General features: G+C 36.8%; 1 protein-coding gene across 1 annotated transcript in view; it reads right to left on the bottom strand.

Moving 5' to 3' along the window:
- Nucleotides 1-11,239: 11,239 nt before the first annotated feature.
- The window catches only part of rtn4rl1a (reticulon 4 receptor-like 1a), a 118,566-nt gene continuing 110,812 nt past the window's right edge, over nucleotides 11,240-18,993 (bottom strand). Inside the window, exons 2-3 of the mRNA XM_079407778.1 lie at nucleotides 16,553-17,004; nucleotides 11,240-13,440 (exon numbers count right to left, since the gene is read on the bottom strand). Of these exons, the coding sequence (XP_079263904.1) occupies nucleotides 12,559-13,440; nucleotides 16,553-17,004 (1,334 nt within the window). The 3' untranslated portion in view covers nucleotides 11,240-12,558. The remainder of the gene's footprint in view (nucleotides 13,441-16,552; nucleotides 17,005-18,993) is intronic.

Here is an 18,993-nt window from a genome sequence, read left to right as displayed (position 1 = left end):
CTTTTGCCTTCAGAACTGCCTTAATTCTTCATCGCATAGATTCAACAAGGTGTTGGAAACATTCCTCTGAGATTTTGGTCCATATTGACATGATAGCATCACGCAGTTGCTGCAGATTTGTCGGCTACACATCCATGATGCGAATCTCCCGTTCCACCACATCCCAAAGGTGCTCTATTGGATTGAGATCTGGTGACTGTGGAGGCCATTTGAGTAAAGTGAACTCATTGTCATGTTCAAGAAACCAGTCTGAGATGATTTGAGCTTTGTGATGTTGGGGAATAACAGTTAAAACCCATGGACCAGGTATGATGAACAAAGACCAGGAGTCAGATTGCGATTAATTATATATATATATATATATATATATATATATAAAGCATGTTTTTTTCATTGTGCATTGCAATTAATCTCAATCAAACTGCAGTTGGGTTATATTGATTAAATTTAAAAAAATAACAAAAAATAGAGCTAACTAACACAATAAAACACAATAAAAACATGATAACATAATAAAAAACATGATTATTGAAAATTAAAAAAATATTGAGCAGCAAGCTCATTGGCTGCTGATATGAAGAGAACCAATCAGCTGTGCCATGTGAATAATGATGTGATTTATATCAGATTGAGTTAGAATCTATCAGCCTGTGCCATTTAGAGTTTCTTGACAGAACTTTGTATATATAGTTAGCAGCTTTAATTTTATACAGTACAGTACATTTCCTCAGCTGATTTGAGTATTTTTAGAATATTTTAGTATCTGTTAAAATCTCTTAAAATAAACAATTTTAGGTAGCCTTGAAAAATCAAACGCTTGTGAATGCAGTTTGTTTGTGTGCATTTTTCATATGCATTTATATGCATTTCACTCGTTTCATATGTATTTATATGAAGGTCCAATGTTTACGATTAACTAGCTATTCACTATGACTTTTGCCTCAAAAAAACTTCTAATTACTGCTTATTAGTAGTTAGTAAGATAGTCATTAAGTTTATGTATTGGGTAGGATTAAGGGATATGATAGAATATGGTTCTGCAGAATATGTGCTTATTAAGTACTAATAAACAGACAATATGCCAGTAATATGTCAATTCGGTCATGCATGAAAATATATTTTGTAACTTCTTGTACCGCTGGAATTTTAAGAGCATTTTTTTGGAAAACTGAAATTGCCAGTCCCTCTTCACTGTATTATATTAACTCCATGGAAAAGAACAACCATTCTCCTTTTGTGTTCCACAGATGAGATTAAGTCATATGGAGTTGGAACGAGATGAGGGTGAGTAAACGATGACAGAATTCTCAACTCAATTTTATGGTCGTCTTAGCAGAACACAGCTGTTAAATCAAACCGAGGCAGTTTCTGTCCTTCTGCCAGTTAAAAAGTAGGTGGATCAGCAGCACTCCGAGCCGCCTGCTTTGGGCTAAATCAGATCTTGGTCTAGATTCAAAGCGCACAACAATCTGCTAACCACGGAGCCTCTGGGCAGGTTCTGACACAGACAGAGAGGTTCCAGGAGGCTCCGGAACAGATGGAATATTGCTGATTACTCTTCTAATTCTAATATTCATATCGCCACGGAAAACTTTTCTGAATCTTTGAGCAGGGCCTTAATCAGTATGGTAATACTGCTCCCAGTGATAAATGAATAGTAATGAGGATGCTGATATGGGCCATTCTTCATCCTTTCTGCTAACAAATGAATGTGGCCAGCTTGGTGACTTATGCAAATACTGTAGAGGTGCTTTAAATGGCATAAAACAGCTCAGGTTGTCTGACATCTGAAGCTCATGAGTGATCGTGTCTGTCTGGACTCATTTAAGACTGAAGATTGACTCATTGAGATGTGAGTATATGAACTGTCTGCTTGTGTAATGTGTATCTGATGAGCTGGAAGGGAACTTGGATTATTAATCTGGATAAATTGACCCACTGTTCATTCAGATTTTAGCATTTAGCAACATTTAAACATCGTTAATGCATGATAATAAGTTTCCTTCATTTAATTCTCATAAGTATCACTGCAAGACAGTATAATCAAAACTTCAGACAAAATGGTACATAATGGTCCGATCGTCCTTAAATGTGACGCGAGTAGTTATCCATGGAGACTTTCTGTTTTTGTTACCAGTGAAAAGATTTGTGAGGATTATTTTTATGCCTTTCTGCCAGTTTAAGTAATATTAGTGTCCTACTAACGAGAATGGATATGATAATCGTGTATTTATAAATAAAATGAGCACAACGATTTGATGATTTGCTTCTGTAAACCCTTATGCGTGTGTTGGTACAAAATTAGTTTGTCCAAACAAAACTATTTTAGTATCAGAGAAACGTCTGTGAAAAGTAATGGGAACTGAGTGAGATGCAGGGAGCAATGAAGTGTGAACACAAAGGATGTGCTAATTTTTAGACAGAACAGACGTGGATTTGATTCTTAACTTTTCAATTTCTGTTTTCCATTTGGGTTACTGTCTCTCTTTCTTCTTCCCTGAAGTCAAGTCACTGAAATGTCTGCTTACTCTTGTCCACTTGTTTTTAACTCGCATGCACTCTGCACTTTTTGCACGATGCAATTTATCAAATAAAAAAAAAAGTTTGGCTAGACTTTTTCAGCCTGTTTTGGATTCACTGTGTGGCTTCTTGTACTTTTTCAATCATAGATAACCTAATGATAATCATAAATATTTTTACTGGCCATGTAAATTAGACAATTTGCCTGTAGACAGTCTCCAGCTGTTAATTAGCAATTACAAATTACCAGTGCTGAGTAGATTACTTTGAAATTGTAGTCCATTACTGATTCCAAATTACATGACAAAAATTGTAATAACGTAATCCATTACATTAAACATAATATAATCTGATTACTTTTAGATTACCTTTGACCTAATTCATTTATCACATTTATTTAAATAGCATAATCTTGTACCACATTGATATAAAAATACAAAGAGAAAGGAAATTAATTCCACTCGTTGTTATTAAAGATGAAAAGATTTGAAAAATTTGGGAGAATCAATAAATTATGAATGATTTATTGCTGTTGTGTGAATAATATGTAATGATGTAATCAATAAAAAAAAAACTTTAGTGTAATGGAGAGTGTAGTAGAAACAGGCAGGGTCAACACATCAGCAAACAACAACAGCAGAGACAAGGCAAAAGAGTAATCCAGATAAACAGGCAAAGGTCAGGGCAGGCAGCAAGCGATCAAAAGCAAGGAAAGCGTCCAGGATCAAAACACGATAACACAGAAACCAAGAAACACAGAAGACAAGACAACGGGAGGCTAAACATTCAATCGCCAGTGAAGACAGAGAGTGTGTGTGCTACTTTTAAAGTCCTTCTAATGTGAGAGCTGTGAACTGATGATGAGATGAGATTAGATGAGAGAGGTGATGCAACTGATGAGTGTGAAAAGGATTATGGGAAATGGAGTCCTGGGCAAAGTGGCAAGAGTCTGGAGTGGGGTGTCCTCTAGTGAAGCTCACGGGTGTCAGCATATAAACACGGGACACAGAGATAAGTGCAATACAAACAACAGGTTTATTGAAAAGCAGCAGAGGGGAATGAGATAAGCAGTGAGTCCAGGTAAGCAGGCGGGGAATGGGAAAGTCTCTTGGGGCTTATCTGAGTGTTAATGTCCTTGTTTCTTTATCCAGGGGATCCAGAGGGAACAGCGGAGCGTGGGGACGGTGGAGCATAGGAGCGATGGAGAACAGGGATAGGAACACAGGAGCAACTGGTAGGTAGACAAAAGGTAAGTGGGTCAGGTTAGTAGAGACCAGACAGTGAGTGAACGGGAGGAGTGCAGGATATATATTCCTTGTATTTATTATTTTAATTTCCATGTTTTTAGTGATTTTTAATGTCTATTTCACTTTCTTTTATGTAAAGCACTTTGAATTACCACTGTGTATGAAATGTGCTATATAAATAAACTTGCCTTGCCTTGCCTTGCCTAGTGCTGCTGATTAGTGCTGACAGTTGGCGGTGATCAGAAGTCAGGGGATTGGGATCTGGTGAGTGTCGTTGGTGGAGACTGCGGTGACTGTGGTGACTCTCTGACAACGGGCAGTCCAGCTAGAGATTGTGACATTTAGTCTGATTACGGGTAGTGTAATATAATCTAATTACAGGTGCTTCATATTTGGAACGTGATTACATAATCCAGATTACATGTAATCAGTTACTTACCATCACTGCAAATTACACACAATCATCTTCAAACTTAAATTTCGAAAATGTTATAAAATCATTATACAGGTCAGATAGTCATCTTATGTATTATTGGAAAGAATTTTTAGATTACAATGAGCACTTTTCAACAGAGTCTCATTTGTTAATGTTATAGTTCATGCATTATAGACAAGAAATAATGTATTTTTACAGAATTTATAAATCTTTGTTAATGTTAGTTAATTAATAAAATACAATTCTTCATGTTAGTTAACAGTGCATTAACTATTGTCAATGGATATGTTACTTGCTTAATGATAAAGAGGGATGATACTGTAACATTTAAGTGAGACAATTGTTGGATGTGGAACAGAACAAAGATGACACTGAAAAGAAGTATGTTTCAGAAGATGAACTTTTGATTTTAAAAACAGATTTGTACAGTAAATGCTAAAAACATGAACCAAGATTAAGAATGCTGCAGAAGTATTGTTTATTGTTAGTTCATGGTAGTTAATTAATGTTAATAGTTCACCCAAATTTGCTGAAAATGTACTCACCGCTTCAGGCCATCCAAGACGTAAATTGTTTCTTCATCAGAGCAGATTTGGAAAATTTAGCATCACTTCACTCATCACTTGCTCACCAATGGATCATCTGCAGTGAATGGGTGCCATCAGAATGAAATTTCAAACAGCTGATCAAAATATCACAAAAATCCACAATAATCTGGCTATCAAAAAAGGTTTCAAACAGGTTAAAATGTCTTGAAGTTCAAATGTTTATGGACAGAGAAATTGATGTATGGATGGATAGATAGATACAGAAATGTTCGGCATGTAAGAGATAAAAACGTGCTTCTGAAATTAGGATGTATGCAGATAAATGTTTATCATTAGAGGCTTTCGCTCCGAAGGAACGTTTTCAGTTTCCTAGAACTGTTGGCAGAAGTACCCGCTTTTTGGCATGTTCCCATGTTGTTGTGATTCTCTCAGTCTGGGAGATGTGTATGTGATGAACCATGTCTGAAGCTCTGCGTCAGTGATTGCATCGAGCTCCTCTTCACCACAATTGTTTTATAAAGTCTCTAGCTGAGATTTAGGCTCTCGTTTTGACTTTGTTCTTTTGTTCCCCTCTTTCTCTCTCTGTCTCTCACTCTCTCTTTCTCTGCGTCTCTAAGTTAAGCGTTGCTTTGACTTGACAGCACAGTGGATTTAGAAGTACTAAGAGAGGATCACATCGAAACTTCTGGAGTCACATGTTCAAATCTGAAGTCATTGAGCTCATGTCAGTGAAAGGAGTGCTGGGAATTCTGTAAGAGCTCCTCACTGAGGCTTTTTAGATGACACTTTAGAGTTCTCAGCATGCCTGTGCTCACATAAACATAAAAGGACTAAACTGTGCTCTTCTAGTGAGAAAAATATTAGAGAAGTGACACTAAACTGATGGCATTTAACTGAGATAAACCCATAGGACAGTTTTATCACTCAGAGGTTACTTTTTAGTAGATTAAGAGAGCCTTTGCATGATTATTTTGAGTGGATGCCCCATGGGCGACGTTTAAGGTGAATTAGATGTTCCACAAATCGGTACAAATTTACTTTTGTGCCTGAAGCAGTATGTTTATGTAATAAATTTAGTTGATTTAGATGATTTCATTAATTAATTAATTAATGTATTTTTATTTTTTATTCCCTCCTATGTATTTGTATTTTGAGTATTTGTATGTGTGTTTTAAGTGTTGTATATGTGAAGCACCACAAAAGTCTGAATTTATTGTCCCAAGGGGATTATTAAAGCTTTAAACTAAACTAAAAAAAAAAACTAAAGCAAGTCAGTCCAACTTGGAAACAGCGCCAGTCAGGTTTTTTTTTTTTTTTGTATCGTGTGTCAATAAAATATTTAGTGTGCTGTTAAAACAGTACTATATGGAAACAGATAAATGTATAGATTTGAACCTTTTATTTTAACAGGTTTTTTTATTGTTATATAATAATAATAAAAATAATAATATTCATAATCATAATAATTGCCCCCCCCCTTTTTTCTTTACCTTTTTTCCCTCTAAACTTGTATCATGTCTGTCAAATAAAATAATTTGTGTGTTGTTTTAAATTTTTAAATGAATTTATTTTCTTTCTTTCTTTCTTTCTTTCTTTCTTTCTTTCTTTCTTTCTTTCTTTCTTTCTTTCTTTCTTTCTTTCTTTCTTTCTTTCTTTCTTTCTTTCTTTCTCCTGGAAGCTTTTTTTCTGCTGTGCCTTGGCATTGATAATTTAATCTAAATAAATAAATTTCAGTTCATCTTTGAAATCGCTGATTTTTATTTTTTATTTTTCACTATAAATTTGATATTTTTGAACACAATTGATTTTTGTCCCCCTGAAACTCTTGAGGAGAACTGTGAAGAGGAAACTAATGAAACTTAAGAGTGAAGAAAAGAAACAATTGAGATATTACAAGGTTTCTTTTGTGACTTTGCTTTTCCATGTAAATGTTTTGTAAAACAGTGAACTTGAAGGTGCATCTCAAAACAGCTGGTGTTTTGCAGTATTGCATTATTGTGATGACAGTGTATACTGTACCTTAGGGTTTCTGGTTCGAATCCCACAAAGAACAAGCCATTAGCCACCCAATGCATTTGATCCCAGATGAATGACATTCTTCTAAGGCAACAATGTGGGAAAAGTTAAAGATGTAATTAATTTTGCTGCATCATACTTTGCCTTTGGCCATGCACTGCCATCCCCTACCTGTGTGAGGTGCTGCTATCTCACCCATACCATCACCTCCTCCTGTTTTTCAATTTCTCAGTTTTCTCTCTTTTCCTCTCGTCAGGCCTCGTCATGCTGCCAGGTGTCCTTGGACTCAGAAGGAAGCTATTGAATTAGTAAATAACCAGGATAAAAGGATTATAGAAAGTAAGAGCTTTAGGAGAACAGGCGGCATTAGATTTATGATTGATCTAGGTGGCAGGGACTGACGGAGGAGGGGGACGAAGGCAAGAGGGATTCAGTAGGTAGACAGAAGAAACAAAAGAGCCCTTTCATTTCTCTTCACATACCTCTTTTTTCGTCCCCACCTGCCTCCTTTTCTGCTCAGACTGAAGTGTCATCGCCCCTTATGCTCCAGGACTCCATGAGGGGCACTCCTTCACCTCATTGGCCTCTTGCGTTTTAATATGCTTGTATTTAATTAAACACACATTGTGCTGCCCTAACGAGAAGCTGGAGTATATAGCGAATAAGGAATGCAAATCTACAGAGGCTAAGTGCTTTTTTGTGAAGACTAAAGTTAGTGTGTGTTTCCGCACCACTAGCCTCACTTAATGGACCTGCCATAGAATGGCTGTTATCAAAGTTTCATGAACCCCTTCTGCTATTGGTCAGTCAATCAGATAGTCCCACCCCCAAATTCATGCTATTGGTTGATTCATTGTAGCTGTTGTGAGGCTGGATGTGATGCTCACACAAACAAAGCTATGTTTTGAAAACAGAAACATAGGGTTTATATTTTAGGAAATCAACTCTTGATTTGACTGCAGTTTCTAGTTTTGTTTTCATGGATGGCAAGCAAGGGTTGGTTCAACTTGGGATGTGAATGAAATGAATAATTTAATTATTAAATAAATTCTCTATGTAAAGAATTTCATATTAGAATTTGAAATTGGAAATGAAGTCGACCCAGGCTATGTTCAGAATGGAATACTAGTTCTATAATGGCTATATATGGAATAGCATCATACTTTTATCATACATTTTTGTACAATGCGGTTTCATGCATTCAGAGTTGTTTACACTGTTAAAGAGTTGAAAAAAAAAAAAAAAATGATTTGGAAGTATGACGGAGTATTTCTGTGCCAAAAATCTTCCTTGCGGGTTTGTACAAATTTTGGAAAGTTTTAATTTTTTTTTTATTTTTTTTCCAATCATGGCTTAAAAATTAAATAAAAACAGTTATTTTGGCTTTTTAATTACATTTGGAATAAAAATTTCTCAAAAAAAAAGTAATTGTTTAAAAAAGGAGATTGGAGTTTATGTGCCAATCTGAAGATAGATTTGGGTGCATTGCATTGTGGGACACTGTTTTTTCACAGTGTGCTCTTACTGTGTATTGCATAGTCTGGAAAATGCAGAAGGTCATCCAGATATTCCAAGCATACAGAAAATTTGCTAACTGTACACAGTGCAGAAATTTTACACGCATGGGCTGCTTTTCCAGCCAATATCATACAGTTTGCGGACTTTCAGTCATGTCGCTCTTTCTCATCAAAATATTGGAAGTTTCACCAATATTTAACACGAGAATAAGCATAACAGAAAGAGAAGGTCAGTTGCTTTGGAAAGAGATTCATATTGCTGATATTTAATGTAGTTCGGAGCCTGTCTGTACTGCAGTCTTGCATTAAGTTCTTCTCTTTGTGAATGACAAAACAAAACTCGATTTTATCCCAACTCCCAGACCACTTTTCATCAGGTGCCAAGGATGAAAAGAAGGCAATTTTTCCTCACGATTTCCATTATCAATCTCCCTGACCTTCTGTGTCAACCATTTTTTTTTTGTCCTGAAACAGTGTCATTTTGTTCTACTTTGTATTACATTGACCACGAACACACTGTTATAGGAGTGACAACTGCGTTTAAATACGGGGTGAGCCACCTAAATTATATAACGTTATGGCATCTTGCACTTTTGGTATTCACTATTTTTAATCAAAGTAATATTCCAGTGATCAAAGACTCGTTATGTTCGGTGATTTTATCTAAACCACTGATAACAGAGCCATCATGTTTTGTTTATGTTTGGAAGGCTGCTTTGCAGAGCACACACTCGAAGGGTTGCCATGTCCACTTTTTATAAGCAACACTTATTAAGCATCTTTGGACTTGTTGTTCGGGCTCGTCTCATAAAGCTATCGAGTTTATGGAGGTAATAAAGTAGGAAGGTTGCTATATTTTGGTATGCAGCTTATTTCCAAGAAGCATTCTTGCACCACACATACAGACACAACTCTCATATATGTTCAAGTAGATCATTAGCAAGTAATTGTTACTCCTGCAAATTACTGCAGTATGTGTGAACAGAACAGGATTAAGCACTAAAAGGTGAATTGACAACAAAATTGAGCTGTCTGTTTCTTGTGTGAGAAAACACAGTTGAAGTGTTTTAGCTTTGGCCCAAACCACAGGGGGCGCTATAGCAGGTATTAGCATAAACTCATATTCCTCCACACTCAGTTTTCCATTTCAGATGAACTACTCTCATAATGTACATAGCAACATAGCATTTGAGCAGGCTTTACTGGTTGACAGAATTCCCCCTCAGGGTTCAATAAAATATGTCTGTCTATTGAAAGGAGATGTCCTGCAATTCCCTGAAGAAATTATGCTTGAAATATATATCCGTTCAATTATTCCCACTGTGTGTGTGTGAATAGGTAAAATATATGCAACTGAGAAATCGCTATATCTTGTCTGCCTTTTTATAATCAGACTTTAAATCAGCCCAGAGATTTAATGTGAATTATTATGATATGTGCAGTAACTCCAGAAAATGAAAAGCTCTGTCTTGTGTGATCATTTCCCTGGTTAAACAGCATCTGATTTCTACTTCATTCTGTTTTCAAGCAGAATCCAAACAGAGGCATCCAAAACCATCAGCGTGAGACCACATTTCTCTTTAATGTTCTTTAGAAACAGCTTTTGAGTCTGGTGGTATTTCATAACAGACAGAAAGTTTGAGTTATGAAAAAGGGAGGAAGAAAGATGAAGGACAGGCCGAGGAATACGAGGAAGGTGTTAGTATGGTGCACTTGTATGTTCAAAATTGTAGTTTGAGGACAATGTACAAAGAAAAAGTACATGAATACAAAATAACTTCCTCCTTCCCCCGACAATGTCATACACATAGTCTTTCGTCAATCAGTGACATATATTCTCAAACAAATAAATGTTCACATTGGACATGTCAATTTTCTCAGTTCACTTTTTTATAAAGGTAGAGAGTCTTTGAGGAGGGACAAGGAAGAGGCTATTACCCCACCTGTCCAGAAGGGAGCTCTGTGACTTTTTCCATTGACAATAAAACTCCCAGCTTTAGGATCCCAATACAGACATGTATTTGATGGCTCAACAGCAGCAGGGGTCAGAGACGGTGAGTGACAGACAAGTTTTTCTATGGCTTGCAAGGATTAATCTCGATTGCAAGGATTATTACCTCAGAACTTGTTGACTTTCCATATGGTGCTTTTCACTTTATACTCCAAAAAACCTGGATGAGAATTGGCGTTTTTGGGCAGTGGGTTCCCTCTGGAGTTTCTAATGGATTTTTAGAAAGTAGTTTCTAATTTATTGGCTTAGGGTTAGGAAAAATAAGGCCTGTGGATAACATTATTGTTCACATTTTGTTCTATATATATTTTTTTTATTTATTTAAAATTGCTAATAAGTGGCTACATAAGGCCTACAGAGGTTGTTTGACCTATTGAGCACTATTACTTGTGATACCTGTAGTTGCAGTCCTTGTTTATCAACTTATTTACAATGTATTGATAAAACAATCCATGATGTGGGTGTGATTTATGTAAATTATATTAATAGAACAAGTCTTTTAACATAATGATTTGGTACTTTAATAAAGTTTAGTCCTCTATGTCATTTCAAACCTGTATGCATTTATTTTCTGTTCATTTTTGGGTGAACCATCCCCTTAACATTCATATACATTATAGCATATTTATTTATTAATTATCTTATTTATTTACTTTACTTTTTCTTTGAATTTTCTTCTCAGAACTATGATTGCACACTCAGTTGTGGCCCCCTAGTCCCCAAACCCCAGTTTGGAAATAAATGGTCTAATACATTGTCTGTTATATTTAATGTGAAACTATAACATTTCATTTCTGTAAACTGTAGTCAACTAAACTACAGTTACCACATACAAACTGCATATAAGTGTGTGTGTGTGTGTGTGTGTGTATATATATATATATATATATATATGTATGTGTTTGTGTGTGTGTGTGTGTGTGTATTTTTTCTTTTTCTTTTTTAATAATAATAACATGTGTAGTATAAAAAACGTTTAATATATACAGATGCACAGTGTTTGAACTTTACTTCATTAGTGCTATTTATAATGTCAAGAATATCTAACTGTTTGAGATGTTTTTTCTTTTTCCATAGTGGTTTAAATTAATAATCACTAAAAACTTCCTGAGGGAACCTATGGCAAATTACCCTTCCAGGTTAGACTTGACGCCTGTGACTGAACAGCTGTATTTCTTCCTTTGTGAAATTTGCTTTTTCATTTTCCCACACGGTGCCATGAGCAAATATTAATGTAGTGTTGGTGTTGTTTCCCTTCTAGGTTAGCACATAATTGCAGCTGAGCAACAGATAACGCATGATGCTTTTTGCATGAGCTCCACTTGACCTTTTCATATCTTAATAACTTTTGCCTTCCGGTTTTTATGCAAAATACTAAGGGCACAATCAATGAATAACAACATGCACAAACCCAAAACCATCCCATAATCCTTCATCAACTCCACTTTACTGACATCGCCAGCATAGCAGCTTTAGAACAGTAGAATTTGAGCTCTAATTCACACTGCGACAACAAAGCAACTTCTGGTTTTGTTGGATCAACCCTGTTAGCGTTTGTTGGGGCTGTGTGAACCAACTTTAATGTGTGAATATTGCAACTGCAATTATATTTCTTATGTAAAAAAAAAAAAAAAAAATCTCAGAACTAACCCAATCGCTCTCTTGTGTGCTTGGCTTTCATTTTTATGTTGTCAGGTGCTAAAGGTGTTAACAACAACCCTCCCACAGAAACCGCTGAGATGCTAACGGATTAGCGAAGCAGCCCCTGTGTACATTTGTGTAAATGCTTGGTTTATGTATTTTGTTCACCCCCCACTCCCCCCCACTGGACCACAGCCTGTGTGCAGGTCAACGGTCAGGACAGGGATACGGAGGTTTTAATGGCAATGAGCTTGACCACAATGAGCTGCTAATTATTCTGCAGAGGTGTGATGTACAACTGAATGTAGTTAACAAATGCAGCTGTTTTTTTTATATACTGAATATGCCCTGGAGTAAGAGGAAATGGTGATGATCGAAGAGTAGTCCATTTAGTGTCCCGTCTCTCGCTCACAAATCCCAGAGTTTCTTCCCATCTCCGGTTTAATTCCAGGCCTGCAACTTCGCACAAGTCCTCTGTCCCTCGAAAGGGGCTCACATGTACACACGAACGCACACACACACATACACACACACACACATTCGCACACTGAAGTGTAGGAGCCAGAGTAGACAGAGAGCTGAGTTTGTTCGGTAAAACCATTAGTAGACGCTTCCACAAGGCTCAGCGGAAAATAAGGACAGTGAGACACACCAATAAGCAAAGAGGGATGATGAAACAAGATGCCAAGAAGGAAGCCGCCCTGCTGTTCGCTCTTTGCACGCCACTAGGGGGACCCACCGAAGTCCGTGGGATGCATTTGTTCTTTCGTCTCGGTTTTGATGGGTCATATTTGTCGTCCGATTCCTTATTGGCTAACTCCTTTAGGTTATACACCTCGTTCTGAGCATTGCCCTTGCGGCTTCGATGCCTCGTGCAGTTCCTGTTGCGTCCCGACTTGGGCGGTCGAGGAAGCGGCGATGGGGAGGTGGGGTAGTACTGATCCTGATGTGGCAGGTGAGGATGATGATGATGATTGTGCGATCGATGATGATCGTCTTTCTTCAGCGACACCCCCACGTCCCCCTGGCTGGATTTGCTCTGGTGGAGGGACTCCGAGCCTGTACAGGAGGGTAGCTCTTCTTTGGTCAACCGTTTCAAATCCTTTCCTGCCAGCTCCGGTGGAGCCGTGCATATTAACAAGGAGGTGGAGCCACGGAAGCGCCGCAGCCAATCCCAGAGCGGCACGGCCTTGCAGTCGCATTCCCAAGGGTTGTCGTTGAGCCGCAGGTATTCCAGCGCTGGCAGTTGAGCCAAGCTTTCGGCCGGAAGTTCAGGTAAGGAGTTGTTAAACAGGTAGAGAGTCGTCAGGCGGCGCAGGTCGTGGAAAGCCTGTTTGTGAACCCACTGGAGCCTGTTTTGATGGAGCAGCAAGCGATCAAGGGCCCCAAGGCCACGGAAAGTGTTCTGGTGGAGGCTCCACAACCGATTTCCATGCAGAAATAAATGGCTCAGATTCAGAAGATCAATGAACATGTCATCCTCAAGAAACTCCAGCTGGTTGTTCTGTAGAACGGCAGATAAACACCAACAGTCAGTAACAGGCACAGAAAAAAAACAAGTCACAGATATGAATATCCAAAGCGACAGTGTTATTGTTTTTGTATTTTGATGAAATGTCCTGGCAAATTTAGTCAATATTTCATCATGTTGAATGGATTCATTTGAGCCCGTTTTACTCTGACTGAAATGATGTTGCGACAAAACAGCTCAATCAGCTCAAACTGGATCATGATTGGATCATTTGAATTAGAAAACATTGAGAAAACACTAAAACATTGTTACTGTATTGTCAATATCTCACAGTAGATTCGTTTGTATTTCAACTGTAGGATATCAGAGACCGAATCAGACAAATTTAAGATTCGATCAGAACATCAAAACATGAGGAGCCGAAATTCCAGAGGGGCCCCAAGGCTGTAACAGGACGTCAAAAATCAGATTCCTAGCTTCAGCTTGTCTGAAGCAAGCGAACCATCCAACTCTGTCAGTGAGCAGCTTGCAACATTAAAACAAAAGGAACATGTATTGATAATTCCAACTCAGGAAGGAGACTGTCAAATTTGGGGCAAGTAATCAAGACTGATGGTCAAAGAGATGGCCATCACATGTGTTCCACGATAGAAATCACGAGCTTCCATAGATTGACTTTTCACATAGAAGACACAGACCAGACTGAAATTCCTTTGTTCATAGAACATGTCCCTATGTTTTACACAGAACCTCACAGAGATGGTCTTTTCCATGTGCACCTAAAATCATCTTAAAAGGACATAATTGCAACTAATGATTTCTATGCATAACTCCATTTTATGTACTGTATGTAACCCACACATTAGACTATCATGTTTTAATTACATATTATGTATGTCTTTTTAATTGAATGGCCTAAGAGTTCATATTCAAGTTTGCTATGTATGAGTTTGAAAAATCATGCTTTAAACGTTTCTTCCAATCAATTCTTTGTCAAATGTATCATATTCTGGTTATAGAAATCACATCCAAAAGTATATTTTGCAATAATTTGGAAAATTCGGACAATGTGACTGACCACGATATGTTGATTTATTGATTGGGTGGAGAAACAGAGCAACACCCCTAGCTAAGATAAAGTCTAATTGGTCAACACACCAGTTGGGAGGGGTCCAAAGCTGAGCTGGTGCATTTAATACAAATTTTAGCCTCATTGAGAAACTCAAAGCGAGGGTTAATTAAGTGATTGATGGTTGTTCAGGTCTATGCAATAGCACATATTGCTGTAAACTTGGGATTTCACATTTTCATTCTCTTAAACTAATCCTTTCCTCACTCCCTCTCTCTTTCTGCAACATGTGAATGCGTATGTTCATGTGTTAGATTAGTTTATGTCTTAGGTTTATATAAATAAAGTCTTATTTATAATGAAAAGAGAAGTATCTTGTGTTTTGTGCTTACAAGTTAATGTCTTAAACTGCTGATCTTGTTATTGTGCTATTTAATAGTGTTTTCACTATATTTTGGATTTTAATATCCAGTGCTGAGTTGATGTTATACGGCTTGTTCTGTGAAATCGCTGCCGACTCCGTGATCTGCCGTGAAACAGTGAGTCCTGTTTTCCAATTCCCTATAAAATCATAAATGATTCCTTTTGAGCTAAATTAAACTGTTACCCTTTAAATTACATATTACCTTACACAACAATATTAATTATAAATATTTTTATAATTAAAAATAGCTAAATTATTCATATTTTTGTCTTGTTTTTGGTTATTGTCTGAGAGATGTTGGTAAGATTAAAACTGCAAAACATATTTGGGGAAAGAACCAAATAAAATAATGTAATTCCTTCTGTGTCATAAAGCAGTTCAAAGATGAATCATAAAATTGTAAGATCTTGGATATTCATACTGGACCATATTAGATATTAGATTTTCCCTTTTCTTCAATATATTTCTTTATAAGAATCTTTTCAAAAATCCAGCGTGCCTTCAATACATGGTGTTCTCAGGACATGATGTGTTGAAGGTAAATTTATTTATAGACAATATGTAAACTCTTAACCTCTGCATTGGTATTAATAATGAATAGGCATGTGTGACGTGCAGGTTTTGCAAAGATTGGCATGAGAGCAATTAATATTATGTGTATTTTTTTTTTTTTTTATTAGAAATATGGAAGTCATTCGCATATGTATGCCAAAATACCTCTTACAGTAATCCATCCTCATCAGTACGCCTCTTTTATCAGGTTATGAGATAAAGGGGAAGCTAAATGCTGTGAAAGTGGGGCAAAACGAGCCAAGTGGAAAGCACTGGAACACTGCTTTTCTTGACACATTTTGTTTGAGAGTAGAATATTTTTCTATAAAAATAGAGATTTTTTTATGATATATTAAGCAATTAAACATAATAATAATAAGGACATATATACATATAGAGACTTTCATGTCAAAAAACATTTTGGATTGTCTTTTTTATTTGATCCTTTTATTGCACTATGATCTTTTTCAGAATTAAGTACAATATCCATAATCTTGAATGGATGACTAGCCTTATGAAATCTCATGAAAGGTCAGGAACACTTAACCTTAAACATAAATCAAATTCCATGAGTCGTGTGTCCACAATGCTCTTTGCACCTGAATAGTATGTTTCCTATTTTGACATTTTCATTAGAACGAAATATAGTCTCTGGTCATCGTTTTAGTGCAGCACTTTTTGCTGCCAAGGCTGATATTGAAAATTTTGAGCAGATCTTATCTGGATTTATTTGGCAAGTCAGATGATTCCTAAGCAACAGTTCAAACCGGGAGCACTGCCAGTCTAAAAAAGGATATCCATTCGAGAAGGGCATTTTTGATTTCTTTAAAATGGTATTGTATCCAGTCAGATTTTCTAAAGTGTCAGCACAACTTTACCAAGCCAGGCGTCTTATAAATTCACACTCAATTTGCCTGCGGAGGGCCTAAATATGATATATTTACACAGAACATCAGACCTAGCAGAACAGGCACTTATGTGCTATATTATATATATATATAGTGATATGATTCTTTCTAAACAAATATCTATAGTAGCATTTTATAAATAATTCCATCAGCTATTCCTTGTTATTGTTTTAGTATTTGAGGGACACAAACCTGTAGATAGAGGTACTGCAGGTTGTGCAGCCCCTCAAATAAGCCAGCGGGCAGAGTGATTAGGCCACAGTAGTAGAGGTGCAGAGCATGGAGTCGGGTCAGGCCCTGAAAAGTGTCAGAAGCCAGGGAACGGAGGTGTTTGTTGTCCCCCAGATCGAGCTCCTCCAGGCGGGTGAAGCCCATGAATGTGGAGGGTTGGATGTATGAGATATTGTTGGAGTAGAGCCAAAGCATGACGGTGGTGGGGCTGAAATGGCCCTGCAGCAGTCGCTGGATCTTGTTGTTTTGCAGAAAGACGCGCTCGCTCTGGGCCGGGATTCCCTCTGGAACCACCAGGAAGTTGTGAGCCTGGCAGCTCACCGTGCTGGGAGAGTCGTAGCAGATGCAGTGACGGGGACAAGCCTGGGTCAACTCTAAACCACACAGCACCAGGAGAAACTCCAGACCACAGCCTATGGAAAGACAGGTAAAGAAAAAAAAATTGATCAGTGCAAGTTTCAATGCTAAAAAAGACCACTTGGAACATTATGAATTTTTAGAGTAGTTTATGCAGGCATTTCAGTAAAGCTATCTTATAAAAACAGCATTTAAGTAACCCAGGGGTACAGAAATACTAATGTATGTGATAATCATTTTATTTGATTGACAATTTTAGTAATAATTAGAAGGCCCAGAATTAACACAGGTGGGAAATGTCAGTGTAAAAAAACTTTACATGATTTAAGTTCAGTTATATGATGGATCATCTGAAGTTATGGGATCTTAATTCTATATGCTACAGTTTGTTATAAATACCAACGTAGGTATACAAATCATTCAGAGCAGTTCTCTGAATAGATCAACTGATTCTGACTCAAAAGAATGACTCATTCATTAATCAGACATTGCTACTTCTTTAGAATATTTTACACCTGTATTATATACTGTATAGTATACATTATAAATATAAGTTATACTGATTGCACAAACTGAACAAGTCTGAAATCATTCAAGATATTTGGTAACTGTGATAAACTTCCATTAAAAAGTCTGAATTAAGTTTGTATAAATATATAAAATGAATACTTTCTTTCAGCAAGATTGATCAAAAATGATCAAAAGTGACAGTAAAGACATTGATAATGACAAAAACAAAATCACTGTTTTCTGAAAAATTTTAGGCAGCAAGGCTACATTAATAATAAATGTTACTTGAGCAGCAAATCAGCATATTAGAATGATTTCTGAAAGATCATGTGACACAGAAGACTGAAGTAATGATGCTGAAAATTCAGTTTTGCCATCACAAGAATAAATTAAATTTGAAAATGTATTAAAATAGAAAACAATTATTTTAAATTGTAATAATATTTCACAATATTACTGTTTTTAATGTATTTTTGCTCAAATAAATAATAAGAGGCTTCTTTCAAAAACGTTAAAAATTCATAATGATTTCAAACTTTTGACCTGTATAGTATAACATTGATTGCATTGAATAACACAGTGATTATTAATTTCGTTAAAAATGTCACTTTCAAGTTTGATGATCCCTGATCCAACCTTCTGTGTAACTGTACATCATGGCAGTAAATACTAGCAGTACAAAAAGAAAAATAATCATAAAGAATGTGATGTTTATATAGATACAATTTAAATCCAGCCGAAAAGACTTGAAAGAAAGTTATATTAATATAGATGCAATATCTGCCTCCATCTATAGCCATCTCTGAATGCTCCCAACCCACAAGGCTATACTTTAAAAATCAATGTTAAAGGTTACAGAGGAAATAAATGCATGTGCATGTGCTTTACTGTGCATGTGTGTGCTTGCAACAAATCAGAATGAAAACCTCCTTGAAAGAAAGACCATGCATGTCTGAAGGAGGAATGAGAATAATACAACCATGAAGATGAGGTTGCGATGAAGGGCACTGTTGTATAAGTGAACGTTAGTGGCACAGCATTGATTCACCTCTTTGATGTCGAATTGAAATGGGAATGAGAGAGAGAGGTTTAGAGGTGCACCGCAGTGGGAAGAGTTTCGAGGAAGAAATGGAACGTGTCAGTCCTTTCGGATGCACAAGAACTAAAAGGATCAGTTCGCTAAGAGAAACGGAGAGAGATTGATATTGACAGAGACAGTGAACTTGTGCAGAGAGCTGAGTGATGTGGTGTAATACAGGGTGTTCTGACATTACCATGCTCTCACACATTCAGCAGCAGGAAGCATTATGACAGGATACTGATGCTTTTAGCACGGGTAGTGTTAAAAAGACAGTTCACCCCAAAATGAAATATATCTCATCATTGACTCATCCTCCAAAGCTGTGTGACTTAGATCCTTAATTTTGCTCAAAGTATTTTTTTCCATTCATTTCCCCCAATTAAATAAAGATTTGTTTAAAGCGTTATAAGGCATGAACTAAACCAACCAGCTGTCTGAGGGAGTGAATCACAAC

The sequence above is a fragment of the Barbus barbus genome (assembly GCF_936440315.1).
Source record: "Barbus barbus genome assembly, chromosome: 45".
Classification (NCBI taxonomy): domain Eukaryota; kingdom Metazoa; phylum Chordata; class Actinopteri; order Cypriniformes; family Cyprinidae; genus Barbus; species Barbus barbus.
The sequence above is the reverse complement of the archived record's forward strand: the minus strand, read 5'-3'. Positions and strand labels throughout refer to the sequence as shown.